Source organism: Thermobia domestica, chromosome 9, assembly GCF_964235325.1.
Source record: "Thermobia domestica chromosome 9, izTheDome1.hap1.1, whole genome shotgun sequence".
Taxonomy (NCBI): domain Eukaryota; kingdom Metazoa; phylum Arthropoda; class Insecta; order Zygentoma; family Lepismatidae; genus Thermobia; species Thermobia domestica.
In genome coordinates this window covers 20551411-20568914 of record NC_137462.1, presented here as the reverse complement: position 1 = coordinate 20568914, position 17504 = coordinate 20551411, and the positions used below count along the sequence as shown (strand labels likewise).

The 17504-nt window shown below is 33.2% G+C and overlaps 2 protein-coding genes across 4 annotated transcripts in view; one reads left to right on the top strand and one right to left on the bottom strand.

Moving 5' to 3' along the window:
- Positions 1 to 828: 828 nt before the first annotated feature.
- The window catches only part of LOC145694447 (uncharacterized), a 228262-nt gene continuing 211586 nt past the window's right edge, over positions 829 to 17504 (bottom strand). For 2 of the 3 annotated variants that reach the window (XM_081770688.1, XM_081770689.1), the window contains exons 13-14: positions 7724 to 7906; positions 829 to 5667 (exon numbers count right to left, since the gene is read on the bottom strand). In XM_081770688.1, the coding sequence (XP_081626814.1) occupies positions 4739 to 5667; positions 7724 to 7906 (1112 nt within the window). In that variant the 3' untranslated portion in view covers positions 829 to 4738. The remainder of the gene's footprint in view (positions 5668 to 7723; positions 7907 to 17504) is intronic. The other variant, XM_081770691.1, reaches the window with a different exon arrangement.
- LOC145694448 (DNA oxidative demethylase ALKBH2-like) overlaps positions 14416 to 17504 on the top strand; it is an 859325-nt gene continuing 856236 nt past the window's right edge. Inside the window, exon 1 of the mRNA XM_081770692.1 lies at positions 14416 to 14476. The gene's annotated coding sequence lies outside the window, so the exon portion shown is untranslated. The remainder of the gene's footprint in view (positions 14477 to 17504) is intronic.

The window sequence follows — 17504 nt, the reverse complement described above, 5'->3', positions numbered from 1 at the left end:
AACATATTTGTGAGGGATTCAAGAGGATATTGCTTTTAAAGTTTCCACTGAAAGGGAATGAATGGCATATTTGAAATGGATGTATTTGTATTACATATTAGTAGGGATTAGTATGAAACACACGTTGAAACTGTCTGATCTCGAAAATGTGACGAAAAAGTTATATCTCGTCTTAAAAAATGTATCTGTCTCTATTTGAACAGCTCTGCCTCTCCACAAATCTCATTACGAAAATTCTGTCTCGTTTCGTGCCTAATCCTACACAGACGACAAGCAGTAAAAATCATCTCATTTAATTTCTAACTAGCGGAAGTGCCTTTTCTTTGTACAATTTGAACAGCGTGCAACTTACAATGTAATACATTTTAGCGTGCATTCCACAATTTGGTCGCCTGAAGTTCTTTTAACTCTGTGTTAAAATGCTTAGAATATTTTCCATGTAGGTAGAACAATATGGCTTGCCACAGAGATTACGTAAGTATGCATTCCGCCATTTTGTCTCTTGAAATTCTTTTTAACTCTGTGTTAAAACACTTTGAATACTTTCTGAGTACCCAGACCAATATGACTTCCCATAGAGATTAAAATTAGTATGCAATTCACCATCTTGATCTCTTGAAATTCATTTAACTGTGTGTTAGAACACTGGGAATATTTTTGATTCATGCAAGTAATATGGATGCTTTCTCATGAGTAGTGAATGTTTCTCATTTTGAGGTAAAACATTTTACAATGCAAAATTGAAAATAATTTAATAATTTCAAGTGTTACGTAAGCTGTATAACTTAAATCAGCAATTAAATAGCACAAAATTAAGAAAACTATAAGTTAACATATTGAACAATTTATTTTTAGGCATGTACACTTGTTTCTCAAACACTATTATTACAGTTTCAAATTTATTTATAATGACTACAATGCACAGTTAATTTACAAATATATCTCTCCAATTTCTCGAAGACATCTTTTTAATTGGTTTTCCAAAAGTTGTTTCTACATACTTAAATCACAATCGTACTTGGTAAAATAAGTCTAATTTCTAATTTCATCGTATGTAAGAATATAATATCAAGGAATGTAATGTGTATGCAGTACTTACATTAAATAGACACAGCAGATTTAATACAAGCAAATTCTTTGCACAATGTTACATTAATACCCATATATATAATATGAAAATATATCTCATTCTTTTGTTTGATGGATCATATATGTATTAATTTACCGATTTATAGGCTTTTGTCATTTAGAAATAATGGATATTTTCTTTACCGCAGAAGGGCACTATAGTGTAATTGTCAAACTATTCTATAAATATAAACAAGGTAAATTTTATTATCCACTATGCAAGGTTGTCCATCCTCTCCAATATATTTCACTCTCCTCTATTCCCATTACTTACTTTCTACAAAAGCTATACCTAGTTTTTGCATTCATAATTATTTTGACCATTATCAGAAAGCACTTGATTAAAACATCTTTAAAATCTTTATTTTATTGCAAGATCCACCTCAAATTTTGATTACGTACTTTCCATCACAAATTTGCCTTCTGAACAGCCCTGCAGTATGCGAGTTCTTACGATACTATTTTCGAGAATACAATATGATAAATATTATAATATAAATTATGCAAATAATCAGATTTATTCGATATTGATTTCTTATTTAATAAAAAATAAGTTCCATTCTCACTGCTTCTCTAGACGAAAATATGTTTCATTTATAATCTCCTTATGCAACTTCTCTTATTATCAAATGTTCACTTCAAACTGTAAATAACAGACTAATTTTTAATTTAATTTTCTAATTAGTATTTACGTTTAGAATAGCTCTGAAATTTTTCTCCATAAAATTATAATAGAATCTAGTGTTTATAACCAGAGAGTCCAGATACAAAATACATATGATACTGTATTGTTCCTATGTTCTGAGATATATATATCACCTTTAAAAGAGTCATGTTTTAAGCGACAGTTCCTTATATATTTTCAGGAAAAAATTAGCACCATATTCTTACTGCCTAAAACGTAACATCAGTTCCTGATTCCTCAATTCTCATATACTTTTATATTCCGTTCTAGCTTTCAGGTTTTCATGGTGTAATTAAAAGATCCCAACACATCTTAACTGAAAAATCCGTTGAAAATTATATATGATTTTCAATATCCAATGTAATGTTTCTATTGTATCGGATGTTATATACATCTTATACTTTTGATTAACAACTATATATGTTATTTTGATATATGTATAAACGTAAGATCAACATTATCAGTGATTTTAATATATTAGTTTTGGTAATTTAAGTTTTCAGCATATCCATTTACGCTTGAAAATAAAAATGGCTGATTCTTCTTCATATAATGATATTAACAACAATATATATTCTTTTGATATATGTATAAACGTAAGCTGAACATTATCAGTGATTTTAATATATTAGTTTTGGTAATTTAAGTTTTCAGCATGTCCATTACACTTGAAAATAAAAATTGCTGATTCTTCTTCATATAATGATATATTAAACGAAAGTTTGTATAACAGATCACAGAATAAGATTACTGCATACCATATTACATTTAGTTTTGATATACTTCGACATACTTTTTAAATGATCTGACAAACATGAACTTAATTTAATATTTAAATAAACTTTAGGCACTTAAAATTTCTCATCTCATAATCTTTAGTTCATCAATATTACACATTACATTATTGACCAGATTTTTTAAATTAAAATACTTGCCGAATGGATTATCAGAAATGCTACGGACTTATCTGTAGCAAAAATACAATCTTACATATCACATGCTCACAAAACCTACACTGCTCTTTCTCTTCACCACAAGCACTCGTTCACACATACTAGGTATGACTCAAACATACAACTCTCTACACTCATGCACACCACTCATCAGTATCTAAAGTTTTAGCAATTTCTATGTATTTTGTATAAAAACATTATTTAAAAAACATAAATTAATTACTAATATTGTCCATGTACACTTACTTAATACATATCTAACACACACTGTAATAAATAAAAAATATACTACATTATCTAATAAGTTACAATACTAAAAATTACACAATACACCTAAAATAAATGTATTTTTAAAAAAGAGCCTCTTCGTAAAATGACTGGATGAAAAGGAAAATTATAAGCAAATTATAACGTAATCACGTAAAGCATTTGTGATTGGTTAACATAAACATTTTTTCCTTCGCAAATTTTCTTTTAACCATAAAATTACTTCTTTCTCCAACTCATAACTGAAATGGTTGTAACTACTGCATATTAAAGACTTTTATTGGCGTTTCTTATTATTTCTTATACAAATTTAAATGAACAAAAATTTTGACACAGGTCTCAAATATATAAAGAAACGTCTGTACAGAATCAGTATGATTCTAAAGCATACTTGTAATTCAGTTTTTACAATGTCCACGTATTGTGAATATAAATTGCATCTTCTTTTCATACAATAAATTATTAAAACGATTGTGTTAATGACTTTAGAATAACCTTACTATATCTTTAGTAAAGACCTTAGAACAAATAACGCCATCTTGCAAATGTACAGTACGCCATTGGAATGTGAGGATTTTTCTCTAGATAAACAGAATAAAAATTGTAATTTATTCTACTTCAATTTTCGTATTTTCTGCACCTTATTTGTGATAGCTATGTTCCTGTGCAAATTAACATTTGAAAGTCATACTTGATTAATAGACATTGAAATTCTATAAAAAAAATAAAATCTTTTACAAAGTAGCGTACCAAATATTTACTCTAGATGGTTGTGTTGAAACCATTTTTGTTTTATATTTATTTCGTAGTTCTTTTCTGAACTTTCTCAGATGTGCACCAACTTACTAAGAAACATATTTGTAAGTATTGCCAACATTGAGCTGGAAAAACCACACGAAGTATTTTGGTAAGTAAATATGTTGCTTAAATCGACGATTTCATTTTCAGTTTCCCTAGAAAATGACTGAAACTTCATTTCATTTCATCGAAACAAGAAAGATAAATACGATCTGATTTAGATCAAAATACCATATGGCTTCTTTACCTACAGATCTAAAAACTTAATTAGCTTTCTGCAAAATGTTTACCCCACAATGAACTAATAATTTAATGCCTTTTCTGTATATATTGAAGGTAAACGAAACTGATACTTCCCATTTCTGAAACAGTGTTATATCTCTTAACACTTTCAACAATATTTTGGATAAAGGCATACGTTGAACGCTACAAAATTTTCTTAATATGTTACAATTTTCAAACAAATTTAAGTTGATAAATTTCATAGCTAAATTCAACTTGAATCGAACGTTTACTGTTATTTTGCAATTCTAACCTCAGACTCTATCAAAACTCGAATTGTTTCTTTATGTCATAACATTTGGTTTCTAATCACAATTATGTTTACGAGTTATCTCCATATTGAATTTGCCTCCATTCTTCAAAAGATGTTTTAATCTTAAATATGTTATAATGACATATTACATACTGTAATTATGTCCGCATCGTCATCAACATAAACCTTCTGTTTGGTGGGTTGTGAACTTAGTCATTTTCTTCCTATAGATCAATACTGGTACGAGATTTTTCATTTAAAATTCGGTTTAACTGTTGATACATCGTACATACATGTCAAACGAAATTTTTGTATAAAACTTCTTAGTTAAAAGTTCTTTGGATTGAAAAACTGTTGTAAGACCTTCAAGTATCAACAATCTAGAGGTTTGCACTGTACACCAATTTCTGTACACCGACATTCCATGCAAGGGCCTGATAGTTCCGAGATTATGCGTCCTACTCGGTACATGCGTCCGTAAATATTACACCCAGCTAATTTCAGCATCCCCGAAGCTGCCACTGGGTCGCCATACAATGGTAAATGAACGCTGTTAATGCTGTCCACAAGACCTAAGTCTGGTTTATTTGTCGTTGTGAGTGGTCGCTGAACTGATGGTGCTGATGTTGGCTTTTTAAGGGTCTGATGAATATTTGGTACAAAAACAGCACTGCCAACTACTGGTTTTCTAGTAGTTGTGGTTGGTTCTGTAGTGGTAGTTGTGGGAGGTGAAAACGGAAGCGGAGGTTGCTTGTTCTCAGAGCCAAATGTTGGACTACCACTTGGAAACAGAAGTTCTAGCACACTGTTGAACGAAAATCCAGAATCATCATCATCATCGTCGCCTTCATTACTATCATGCACGCCTTCTTCATGGTTTTCGGAACTAAAGTCATCTTCCATAGAGGTTATCTTTTCTGGTTCATGAGTTGAAGCTTCCTCTACTGGTGGAATTGGTGTCACCTGGGGTCCTTGAGTTACTAATGGAGGAGCTTCCGTGGACGTAACTTCAGAAGAATTTTCCGATACTATCTCTGAAGAGTTAATCTCCGTTTTATTCGTTGTTGCAGTATTACTGTCTGAACTGAACAAAAAGGGTACCATTTGATTGATTAGTGATGGTAAATCCGGTGCTGGTTCTGTTTTAATCACGTCTTTGAATGGATCTGGTGTAATAACCCCTTCGGCTACCGTTGGAACTGGAACTCCAAGATGAGGCTTTAAAGCTGGAAGGAATCCTAATGGACCTGCCTCCGTTGTAATATCGATTCTGTCTATTGGGGTTGGTGACTCTGTGGTAGCTGAAAAAAACAAAGAGAATGTAAATTTTGGAATAGGATAATTATATTCATATTAGAAACCTTAAACAAAAGATAACTCTTAACTCTTCATAAAGATAAAAGAAAGAAGAAAAACTTAAGCACATAGCATAAGGTCTACTTTCTTCTCTTTTTCTCGAACTTTGTTTTACTTTCATTACTGGGGGTGACCTCAGAACAATTCCCTCGAGGAGCTTTCAACACACAGAAGATGTCTTCCGGCATAATACTAGAAATATCGTTACTCGTAGAGCATAGAGAGCATACAGAGCATGAGAAATATTTTTTAACATTCTGAAAACTTATGGACTGTAAGTTTCAAAACAAAGTATAATTAATTTCCATAAAATATAGGAAACATGCATAACCGTGATTAAACTTTTTAACCGATTTCTTGCAATAATTCGAAATCAGCTAAGAGTCGATCATAGAAAATCAGAAACAAACCATTTCAGAATTCATGTTATCACAACTTATTTCTAAATGTGATATACACAATAATGGCATGAAAGTAACTCGGTTCAAATATCTCGTAGGGAAGAAAACAAAACAGCTTAAGCATTTGGCTAAAATTGAAAAGTTTCTCTTCAGCACCGAAGCTGCGTGAGATGAAAGCCATTGCTTAAAATTGGATCCGAATCACTACTTGGGTTTATATCTGTGGCGAGAGCCCCCAAGAAGAATCAAACCAGAGACCACGAGCACCTTCTAATCCACTATTGCATATAAAGTAGCTGAAAGTAAGTTTGTTGAATTTTATTTATTACTTTGGAAAATATTAACGGATTTTTAAATGAAATAAAATGTATTATATTTGAAAATGAAATGAAATGAAATCTTTAGGTTTTACGTCCCACGGTTATGCCGGTTAGGCTAAAGGAGACGGTGATGATGAGAGATGAGTGAAATGGTGGAATGAAGAAAGTGGGAGGAAACGGGAGAACCCCGAGAAAACCCACGAGCGCGGTGTTTGTCCACCACAAAATTCACTTAGCGGGGGCTGGGATCGAACCCGGGACCCCAAGCACCAGAGGTGAACGCTCTACCACTGAATTTTCAGGAATTAATTTTTCATATGTTTGAATTTTGCATACTTAATGCCATTTTTGTTTATTTGTTTGTTTGTTTGTTTTGTTTTCTTAGCTATCCCGCAAAACTTGACATCCCATGCAAATACACGTGTTGAATATGCATCCCGCTCTCCATTTCCCTTCAAAGGCGTTTATTATTGTTATTATTATTTTTAGGTTTCGGCAAATTTCGTCTCCTGTACATCCATTTTCCTTGCCACCATCGTGTATGATAGTAGTGTTCTGTTAAGGGAGTAGACAGATCACAGATTATTTTTATCAGTATGCTTAAATTATTGTCAGAAGTGCCAAAGAACCTAAGGGGAAAACTTTGAAAAGGGATGTTCTGTTTCTCATTGATCGGTAGGCGGAAAATTAGTTCCAAAAGATCTACGCAATAGTTCCCGGGAAACAGGAAGTCTATCACTATATGGTGTTGACTCTCTTGGCATATTTCAGGGACACACTCACGGAGGGAGTCCGGATTCCTCCCGAAACTTTGTACCTAAACATATACTTGTACACTTTCTTTTAAAAAAAATACTTGATTAGCAAAGAATTGATTGACGTAGCAAAAAAAAAACTTGATCTTACACTTCGTTTGTACTCTTTCTTTCCTTATAAAAACAATCTACTTCTATTTTCTTTTTCTGAGAGTATAGGTGGCATTACTTAAAAATTACTTTTCATGTTTTCGGGAGTAAAATACACCACTTCAATACTATATAGATGATGAGGTGTCTTGTATTAGCCTATTGGATACCTTCCTTCCCCCTCAAAAAAAAAAAAAAAAAAAAAAAGAACATTAGACCACTACCAACAAAAATTTCTGCGTACGCGACTGACATATTTTACTAATAACTACGTTCCTTTTCCAGGAGTAATGTGAAGATACTTTATTCAGAAATACATAATTCTTTCCATGTTGTTTGATGTTATCTAATCCTAATTAAAGTAAAAATACTTACGACAGACAACGGGACCACAGCAATATCCCTCCTTTTCTTGGCGTTCGCAGCCTTCATTTACAGGTGGACATTTTGTTTCTTGACACAAAATGTCTCCGTAGTAGCAAAGACATAAAACGCAAGGATCAGGTTTAGATAGTAGTTCTCCATGAGCATACGTCCTGCCTTCCGATACACAACGATCTGAAAGATAATTTTAAAGTAAAATAGTGATATAAACTTTTTCTTATTAAATAAACATACATAAAATTGTGTCAACTTACATGCAAATTCAACAGAGATTAGGAGGTTCATTCAGTAATGATTTGCATCCATGCAAAGCAAAATTTTGTTTTTAGTTCACGATAATAATAGACATAGCAATAATAATTGCTTTTTGCATATTTTGCGTTGTACCGTGCTTCACATATTTTGCGAAAGTTGGTACGGAATGTGGCCCTTGAAATGGTCATTATTGTTATATTTTCAGGGTAGTGTTGACCAGTAAAGAATTCCCTAGCTTACATAATAAGAGGTGCACCGTAGTAGTAGGTGCATCTTCATTTGATCTTGTATTTTCATTCTATTTCTAAAATGTTCTTAATGTAATTTGTGGTTTTTACAGAAATTATGGATGCTCAGAATCAGTATTGAATTCAGATTTTGTACAAAGGTGGGCAATAAAAATTTAAGGGGGCTCTGTTCTATACTGCAATAGAGCAGCAGGAAGCTGTCGCAACGAAACTCGCGACATGTTATTGTCTAGTTGGTTGCAATAACCAACATTTCTCCCTAACTAATTTTGTAAAGCGTTTGTGTGCGTATGTAGCTAATTTCGAAGTTTTTATTTAACTTCGATTTTATACGAGAACGTGGTTTGTTAATTAGAACAAATATGTTGGGCAAAAGAAGGAACTAATTTTCTTTACTCTTTTATTTCCCAAAAAAAAATAAATAAAAAAAATAAACAGAAAAAATATTTCAATGCACGTGTATAGATATTCTAGGGAGTGCGCATTATATTCTAGGAGGTCAGCCATCCTTAAACATACCTAAATTCAACACTATTCAGAATGGGTGTTATGACACAGGGAAAAATTGAATTATTCATACATGTTAGTAAATAAAAGATTATATAAAGACTGCATACTTTAGGTAAGAACGACACGTTTTAATTAATGTTGTATGCAGAGGGTGAAGGAATGTTGGAGATAATAATAATTAACTTGAAATCAAAGAGACGGAGATCATGGATTGATTGTTTTAGTTTAGGGAGAGAATGAGGGTAGACTGCGGATTATGGAACGAGAGGCATCTCTGCTTAAACTCAAGTCATATTTTCAATAAATACACTTGTTTTTGAACTATTGTGTTATTTACATATTTGCCCATATATAGGTCCAATCTCATGGAGTGTCGATGGTAAAAGAGACGTCAAATTTCAATCAGCCAACGTAGAATAAAGTCGTGGATGGAAAGAGATTAGAAAACACTATTTATTTACTTATTGTTACTCTTCCTTGATTTTTTATTAGGCCAATCCTGTGTGAAGTGGAAAAGCTTATAGTAACTCTAATTATATTTCAAGTAATAAATTTATATATTTTATTGGGTAACGTTCAGAAGTCCTCCAAATATGAGGATAAATGCTATATTTTAGATCTCTTGTAATTAGAACGCATGCACTTCAAGAGTTGTGCACCTAGATAATTTTTTAGAACTTCTGCATTTTACAGTTTGGAGTCTCCTTTCGTACCAGTGTACGAAAAATTTTGCAGGTCGCAACGCAACTAAAAAAGATGGAACGTAAGTGGTATACAGATTATCGCACATTAAAACGCACTTTTTGCGTTTCATTGTCCCGAACCAGTAAAAAATTAGACCCTTGTGTATGTTCTATTCCTTTTCTTTCCTTCTTAAATCCGTCACCACCACACAGAATGGAGATTTCCATTAAAATAACGATTTAATAATTAAATTCAAAATTAAACATAAAACTTTGATATCAAATATCCTTATAAAATATCTTTTAAAATATTCTCCAAACATTTTTCAATATTTTGAAGATGTCAAGAAAACAAGTGCCGTTGGAATTCTCTCTCGAAAGAAAAAAAGCTATATTTTATTGGTCCACATCATAAATGTCCCTCATGTCGACGTCTGTCTGTCCAACATAAACAGTCTGCGAAACGATATAATTATATCTTTCTATGACATTGCAGACAACAGATAGCTACTGTATAGTTAGGAACAAGGATTTCTGAAAATTGACCCATAGCAGTATGGATCACTGCGGAGTTTAAATCATTGAGGAACAAACAAAAAGTATTAAAGTAAATGTATTGGGTTCCGTAGAGCCGTATTCATGAATACATCTTAATGAATATTTTTCTCAAGATCATCTTGAAAAGTGAATTGTTGTTTCATAATCCTACTTAGACCAGAATTTGAGATATAGGTTTCCCATAAGAAAGTTTTAATGAAAATAACATTTTGGCCTTATTTACAAAAAATTCTCAAGACAAATTTTCGATCTCGCTCACAAAACAGGAATAGAAGTCTTGATCAAGGTGCGTTCTCGGTAAGGAATTCTCAAAACAGATTTATGAATAAAAGTTGTCTCAAGACTGAAATTTTAACAAAGATATAGTTTCACTCAAGGCGTGATATTGACTGGCCATTATCTATAAATATGGCCCTTACCCACACCAAGAACCTCTCACAATGTGGAACAATTAATTCAATTGAAAGACTAAGAGGAAGTTTCCCCCTCGTCTCGTGGATAACGCGTGTGCTTTTGATGCACGTTGTATTGTGTTCAATTCTCCATGAGAGAGCACAGAAATTGAATTATATCATTATTCAGTTTCAGTAATCTTAACCTAAAGGACACAATTGTGAGACGTGAAAATCTTTTTTTTTTTTTAACCAAGAAGTAAGTAAAGTAGCTACTTATATGTAGAGTTTGTTCAAATACATGTTATTAGTTATTATTTATCAAATGTATTTATTTCGAAGCTCTTTACAGGGTAGCCACAAAGTCCTGTTACTCCTTGATAAATGCTAATGTTAAGTTTTCCTGTTACTTCTTGTTAAATGCTAATGTAAGTTTTCCCGTTCACCCTTGATAAATGCTAATGCAAGTTTTCCCGTTACTCCTTGATAAATGCTAATGGAATGTTTTTCATTGTTTTAGATTGTGTGAACGGTAGCTGACACTTCCAGTTACATTATTGAAGAACGTTTATTGCAAGTTGTTGAGTGTGTGAGAGACACAGGCAGAAGTGCGTACATACTTTCGGATAAGGTTTCAACGAAATAATGACACTACAACGCTATTAGCGCAAAATACTTCTAAACCAAACCTACTCTTGGATTCAAATCAAGATGAACTGGAGCCTGTAATGTAAAGTTAATTTGAGAAACATTTTTGTACATGGTAAAAGTAACAAAGCTAAGACTTTTTTTTTAATTTTGTATCATCAAGTGAGTGAAACCCAAGTTCCGTATGTAAATTTGAAATCAAAAGAAGGTGTTTTATTTATTTATTTATTTATTTTTACAAAATGTACGATTCTTGCAAAAGCCAATGTATTCATTGTGAGCACAATCAGCTAATATGTGATCTAATAAAAATATTAAAATTGTAGACAGCAATAACATTTGTGTGTAGTACGTTTCTTAAAACTTTTGTTTGGAGAAAGACTTATGAACTATGCTATATTTGTACCCAGTAAAAACTGAACATAAATCAAGAATTATATTGCAACGTATTTCATATTCATAATCTCCTCTTTTTACATACACACAACACCCAAAAGCAGAGAAACGAAAACAAGGATAGTAGCACGTTGAATTTGAAACTTTGTGACGTCATCAATAAGGCGCGCTATACACTATGAGATCAATCCTAGGAATTATCTTCGGAAAAATGTTATGAAATATCTTGTAGGAAATCTTACCCTTTTTGTGCCATACATGTGAAGAGTTTTCCTGTCTGACCGAATGATGTTTATCAACATTGTGAAATAGTTCTATTTAATAAAAGTACAAAGGGAATGACTATGCTAACCACACTGCACATCCCACTGATATTAATATCAGGCGCTATTTTATTAAATTGGATACCTCTTTAAAAAAAGAAAAAAGAAAAAAAACATAAAAGTCAGAAGGGTGCTAGTATACTTTTGGCGCACCACATTTTAGAAGATTTACAAGTAAAATTTAATACTTTGCATGGAAGGACATATTTATAAGGAACAAATTTTTTGCAAACAACATAAATAAATACAAAGTAGTACACCTGTATTTTATGTTTACAACTGCAGGGTTACTAGTGTAAAATCATTTGAGAGACAATATTTAGCAGAAAGGGTCAAGCTATTTTTTCTAAGAAATGTTACAATTTCGGTAGTTTCTATTCACATTAGTTTAATTTAGGTTGGTTCAGGTCAGTTACGGTTATGTTACGTTAGATTATATTAGTATATGAATCTAACACAATTTTCAAAAAGTGATAGAATTTCGGTTACTTCTATTAATATTAGGTTAGTTTAAATTAGTTAATTTCATTAGGTTAGATTTGGTTAGATTGTGTTAGGTCTAAGTACTTGCATCTTTCATTTCTCCTTTAAATTTTGTATTTTCTGCTTACTTCTGGACCCTTTCTGCGAAACATTTACCTAAGTGAGTGCATATGAAAGATGACCGATGATACTATTTTCCACCACCGCGGTGCACCGGTGTATTTACAAGTGGGGCGCTACTACCACGATACCATCACATGTGCTATTCAAACTCGTATCATTGCCAAAACCCACTCATTTTCACTACATTCACTGACGCGCCTGTTTCCTTCGCTCACACCCCCTCGCTGACGCTCGGGCCCCGCATCGCTCTGCTCTGACTCGGTTAGATAGCATTCGTACTTTCTAGAAACCACCTAGCGCAACTTAGTTTGCGTTTTCTGCATTATAGTTTTTATACTATATATATATATATATATATATATATATATATATATATATATATATATATATATATATATATATATATATAGACCCCGTATTTCTACGCAAATCGTAAAAGAATTGTAGTTTATCAACAATTGCTTTTGATGGTTCCCTTGAGGGATTTTATCTATGCTATGTTAGATATTTTCATGTCGGTCAATGCAAATAATTTAGGAAACAGTGACAAATTATAATTTTTCAACAATTATTTCGAGTGGTACACCTAAAGTAAACCTGCACGATCAGAAGATATCTCATCAGTTGCGTTTTCACTTGTTTTGTTTTCACATTCTCTCACCTGAAGTCGCTTCAATCGAAATCTTACGAAATTTCTTTCCGAAATAGAGCTTGCTGTAAACAAGAGAATTCTCATAGGATCGTTCAGAACAGAGGAAATGACATGCGATTAGATGCCATACACGTTGAGATTTTGATTCTAGTACAAATCGTAAGAGATTTCCTAGGATCTATCTTATAGTGTATAGCCGGCCTAAGAGTGCTCATTCAGCCATGTATCGGGTGAACCTCTTGAGACCGGCGAAAATGCTTCCCACCAGTCAGGCACGTACCCAAGGGGTGGGTCTGGGGGGTCCGGACCCCCCCTTTCGGATCCAGAAGTGAAAAATATTAAAGAGGGATGAAACAAAAAGAAACGAGAAAAAGATGAATCAGCGTCAGAAATATAAAGCTGCACCAAGCGTTTGGTTTCTCTTTCTTATGAGGAGCTTTGTGTGGAGGAAACAGGGGGAGAGTCAAGTTGAAAATGGATATTATTGTAACGAAACATTCGGAATTCCATCTATCTCCATGCTAATCCTATGGACTACAAATGACAATCTACAAACCGGTTCGGTAAGACAGACTCTCAGGTAGAACTTAAGAAATGCCCAGAACCATCAATATGAGCCATTTTGAATTTCGCTGCAACACTAATCCATTTTATAGGATGTCTTAAGTGCCGAAAGAGATCTCGTTGCTATCCTTGACGACATTAAAAGAAGATAAGAAAAAGAAGAAAGACAAGTAGAACCGAGTTCGAATAAATTCGGAAGACTATATCTTTTTCAATACATTTTTATATTCTTTTATTCAAGATTTCTTCATAGTTTTTTTATTAAAATAATTATTAACATATCCTCATTTTATTGTCGTAACAAACCAATATGGGTATGCTGCTAGTAAAATAGTTTTGATTGATTGATCTCCTGGTGTGTAACCACAGTATTTCATGTCTCTCCCCCCATTACGATGCCAGTAAAATAGTTTATAATGATCGAGCCCCTGGTGTAATAACCACAGTATTTCGTCACTGACAACCCCCTATTGCGAAATTCTGGCTACGTGCCTGCACCAGTGCACTTGGTTAGCATTTGAAGTATTTTCTGCTTGCACTCACGTGAACGTTTTGTCAGCCAGTCTATTCTGAAGTTGAAAAGAGCTCATTCCGTAACAGTTGGAGTTTCAGCTTGTGATGAGAACCAAAACATTACAATTAATTTTTACTTGTTTTGCATTGCTTTATGCTCCTCAAATTTTGCGGAGGTTGGTGCGAAATAAGGCTCTATGAGTTTTACATTTCAGAAATACTGCTGCTTTCCCATTTTAATTACCTTTTGCACCGAAATACCCGCGGTGACGATCTGTTCATCATTATGGTTTATTTTGTGTTGCAACTTAGCTTTGTTTGGCGTGAGAGCTGGCAACTCTTGTGTTTATATGTGGGATCGGGCTGTCTGCTCTGTTTTGATTTGGTGTGCAACAGGTAATTTTTAAAAGACAGATTAAAATGTCTAATAATTTCGTTGTCAAAGTATATAATGGATTAGAAACATTCATATGAAGAATATTGACTTTTAATTCAATATGATCATCTAGTAATATTGTATTGAATTGTGCTTCGCAAATATTTAGAATACCCGATTCTTTGTTGCATTATTAAACTTGTTTCTTATTTGGAATGATTAAATTTAACACAAATAAATACAACATAACTTTTTTTAACGGCCCTTTTACAAACAATGCTATACGAGTCCGCAGCCTACACCTTAACATGTGATCCAGAACACTTGAGCTCTGACCGGTAATCAAACTCGAAGTTATTGGATACGACATTGACAGAAGTGTAATCTTCAGATAATTGCTTCTATACTTTGGTTTCTTTTTAAGGTTTTATTTAGTAAGAAGTATGAAAATACGGATATAGTATACATGAAGTTGCATCTGTTCCCGAAGGTTCAGGACGCTCATACTTTTAGGGATTATTCATTGAGTTGTATATACGAACTTACAAAGGGGGTAACAAAGCGACTTTCATTTACTTATCGACTGATACGAAAATAAAGAAAGAACGTACCTGTACTTTATATCTGCATTTGTAGTGCCCTTGTACTTTATCTATGACTATGTGTGTGTGGGGGGGGGGGAGAATTTAACGCATATCCATGTCTTGTGCCATGGAGTACTTCTTACTATTGCACTACGTAGAAAATTTATGGTATTTCATGTAGAAGTGGTAATAGAACACGGAAGAAACGCAGATCAGGGGGTTCTCATGTATACTATTACCGAAAATACATTTGGAGTGCCTTGATTTGCACAAATATACAATAGGGTGCACTGGTTTACTTTTGGCGCACCATTAGAATTATTGCAAAAATTATAACTTTTTCACTGGTTTCTTTTATTGTCCACGAACAGGTTTCCGCTTGGCGACATGAAGATATCTCACTTGGCATAGGTAAAATTCAAGGGGGTCACCAGAAGTAATTGTTGAAATTTTTTGCGATTTGCGTATAAATATGGCTTCTGAATGTGTGGCATAAAAAGTGCAGTGCAAATACACAAATGGACCTGTGCTAGGTGGTGACTACAAAGCACGAATGCTATCTAACGGAGTCAGGGCAGGATAAAACGTGGTAGCGCGGTGGTGAGTCCGAAAGGAACACACGCGTCAGCGATTGTGAGTATGCCCGTATGCGAGAGTAGTGAAAAGATGTGATTTTGGCAATAATACGAGTTTCAATAACATAATAATACTAGTAACGTTCCACTTGTTAACATAAAATACAGGTTCTAAAATGCATCACAGGTTCTAAATATAAAATTGCATATTTTTCTTCAAATAGGCTGATCTATACATGAATTTTTTCTAAATTATCTCAAGCAAGTGTAAGGTTTTCTTCTTTTCCTTTTATTCATTCAGTGCATTCAAAAGTTTATAGAGATTGGATGTTGTTGTAAACCTTAACGTGAAAGCATCTAATTCGCCCAAGGAAAGTCACAAAAAAAAAAAAAAAAAAAAAATCAATGCAATCACCTTATTTGTGCCAATAATATACTAACAAAACGTTCAAAAACCTAGAGTGTTTTTTTCAGGTGAGTCGGGCCGGACCCACTTGGGCAAACCCTGATTTTCCACCATTTATATACTTTACTTTCAAGCTTTGAAAGATACATTTTTGACTTCTTTCATGTACGCTAATTTTAAGCTTTATTTTACATCATAGAAGTGAAACAGGATCGATGTATGGAATATTAAAATATGTTTTAATAATAGAAATCGATTAGTTGGAAACTTTTCGGTACAGAAATCTTATCCCTGTTAGAAGAAATTTGGAAGGGGGGAGGAGGGGATTCAGTTGTAAAGCACATAGCTCTGGTAACCTTTTTAGTTTGTGATGGGTAGTATCGTGATAAAGTTCTTCTCGTGCAATCAGCCAGGTGAAAACTGGTGGATAGGCCAACGTTTCGAGAGCTGTCATCGTTCTCGTCATCAGGGCAATTATGTAGAGATCAGCGGATATAAGTAATATATACTCTGGGCTGGAGAAAATGCTCGTTCCTGATTGGCTGAAAATGCTGGTTCCTGATTGGCTGGTTCAATCTGAAAAACTGGAGCTGTATCGGGTAGTATCGTGTACATGGATTTTTCTCGGGGTTCTGTCGTTTCCTCCGGCATTCTCATCCTATCAATTCAATCATAACCGTAGACTTTCCGTAATTATCCGTATCCTTTAGCCTACAAGGCATAATCGTAGGACGTAAAACTAAAAGATTACATTTCATTTTGCCACACAAATTCTTTTTTATTATTTATTTATTTTGACTAAACGGCTTCCTTTGTCATAATGGGACCTCCACAATTTCGAAATTTTCAAATTAGTACGAAAAAAAAAATTCTGTGAAGGATTTTGAGAACCATCGAAGTCAGGCAAGTAGAAACGTTATTAGCGCACTACTTCAAATGCTAACAAGCAAATTCACCTGCAAGTTTTAATTAGATTTTACCTAACTTACTAGCCAATTATATATTATTGTTGTTCTTTGAGTCCTCAATTGTAGATATCAAAAAAAAAACTGGCTTTTTTCAATCGATGATTTTTTTGCACATAAAATGTCAGCTTTTTTTGGGAAAAAACGGGAATTTTGGAAATTTTGGCTTTTTTTTCTTTTCATTTTCATGATTTTTCTATCTAAATAGCTTTCTTACAGTATACTCTATAGTTAAATAAGATATCATGACCTAAATGCCATATTTCGCTCTGGAATTCATCATCATAATGGATGGAGCACATGTTTTATGCAATAAAGTAAACACAAAGTACGTAGTATTTGAAGGCAATTTTAGAAGCTATTTAACTTTATTTTAACTTTTGAGTTATCGACATTTTTTTTCTTTTCAGGATCATTTCATTTTTAGTCATGTGTATTTCATTTCTTAGAGCATAGTACTTTTCTAGCATCTAATTAAACTTATGTTTTTCAATATATAAATCAGAGCGTACGTATTT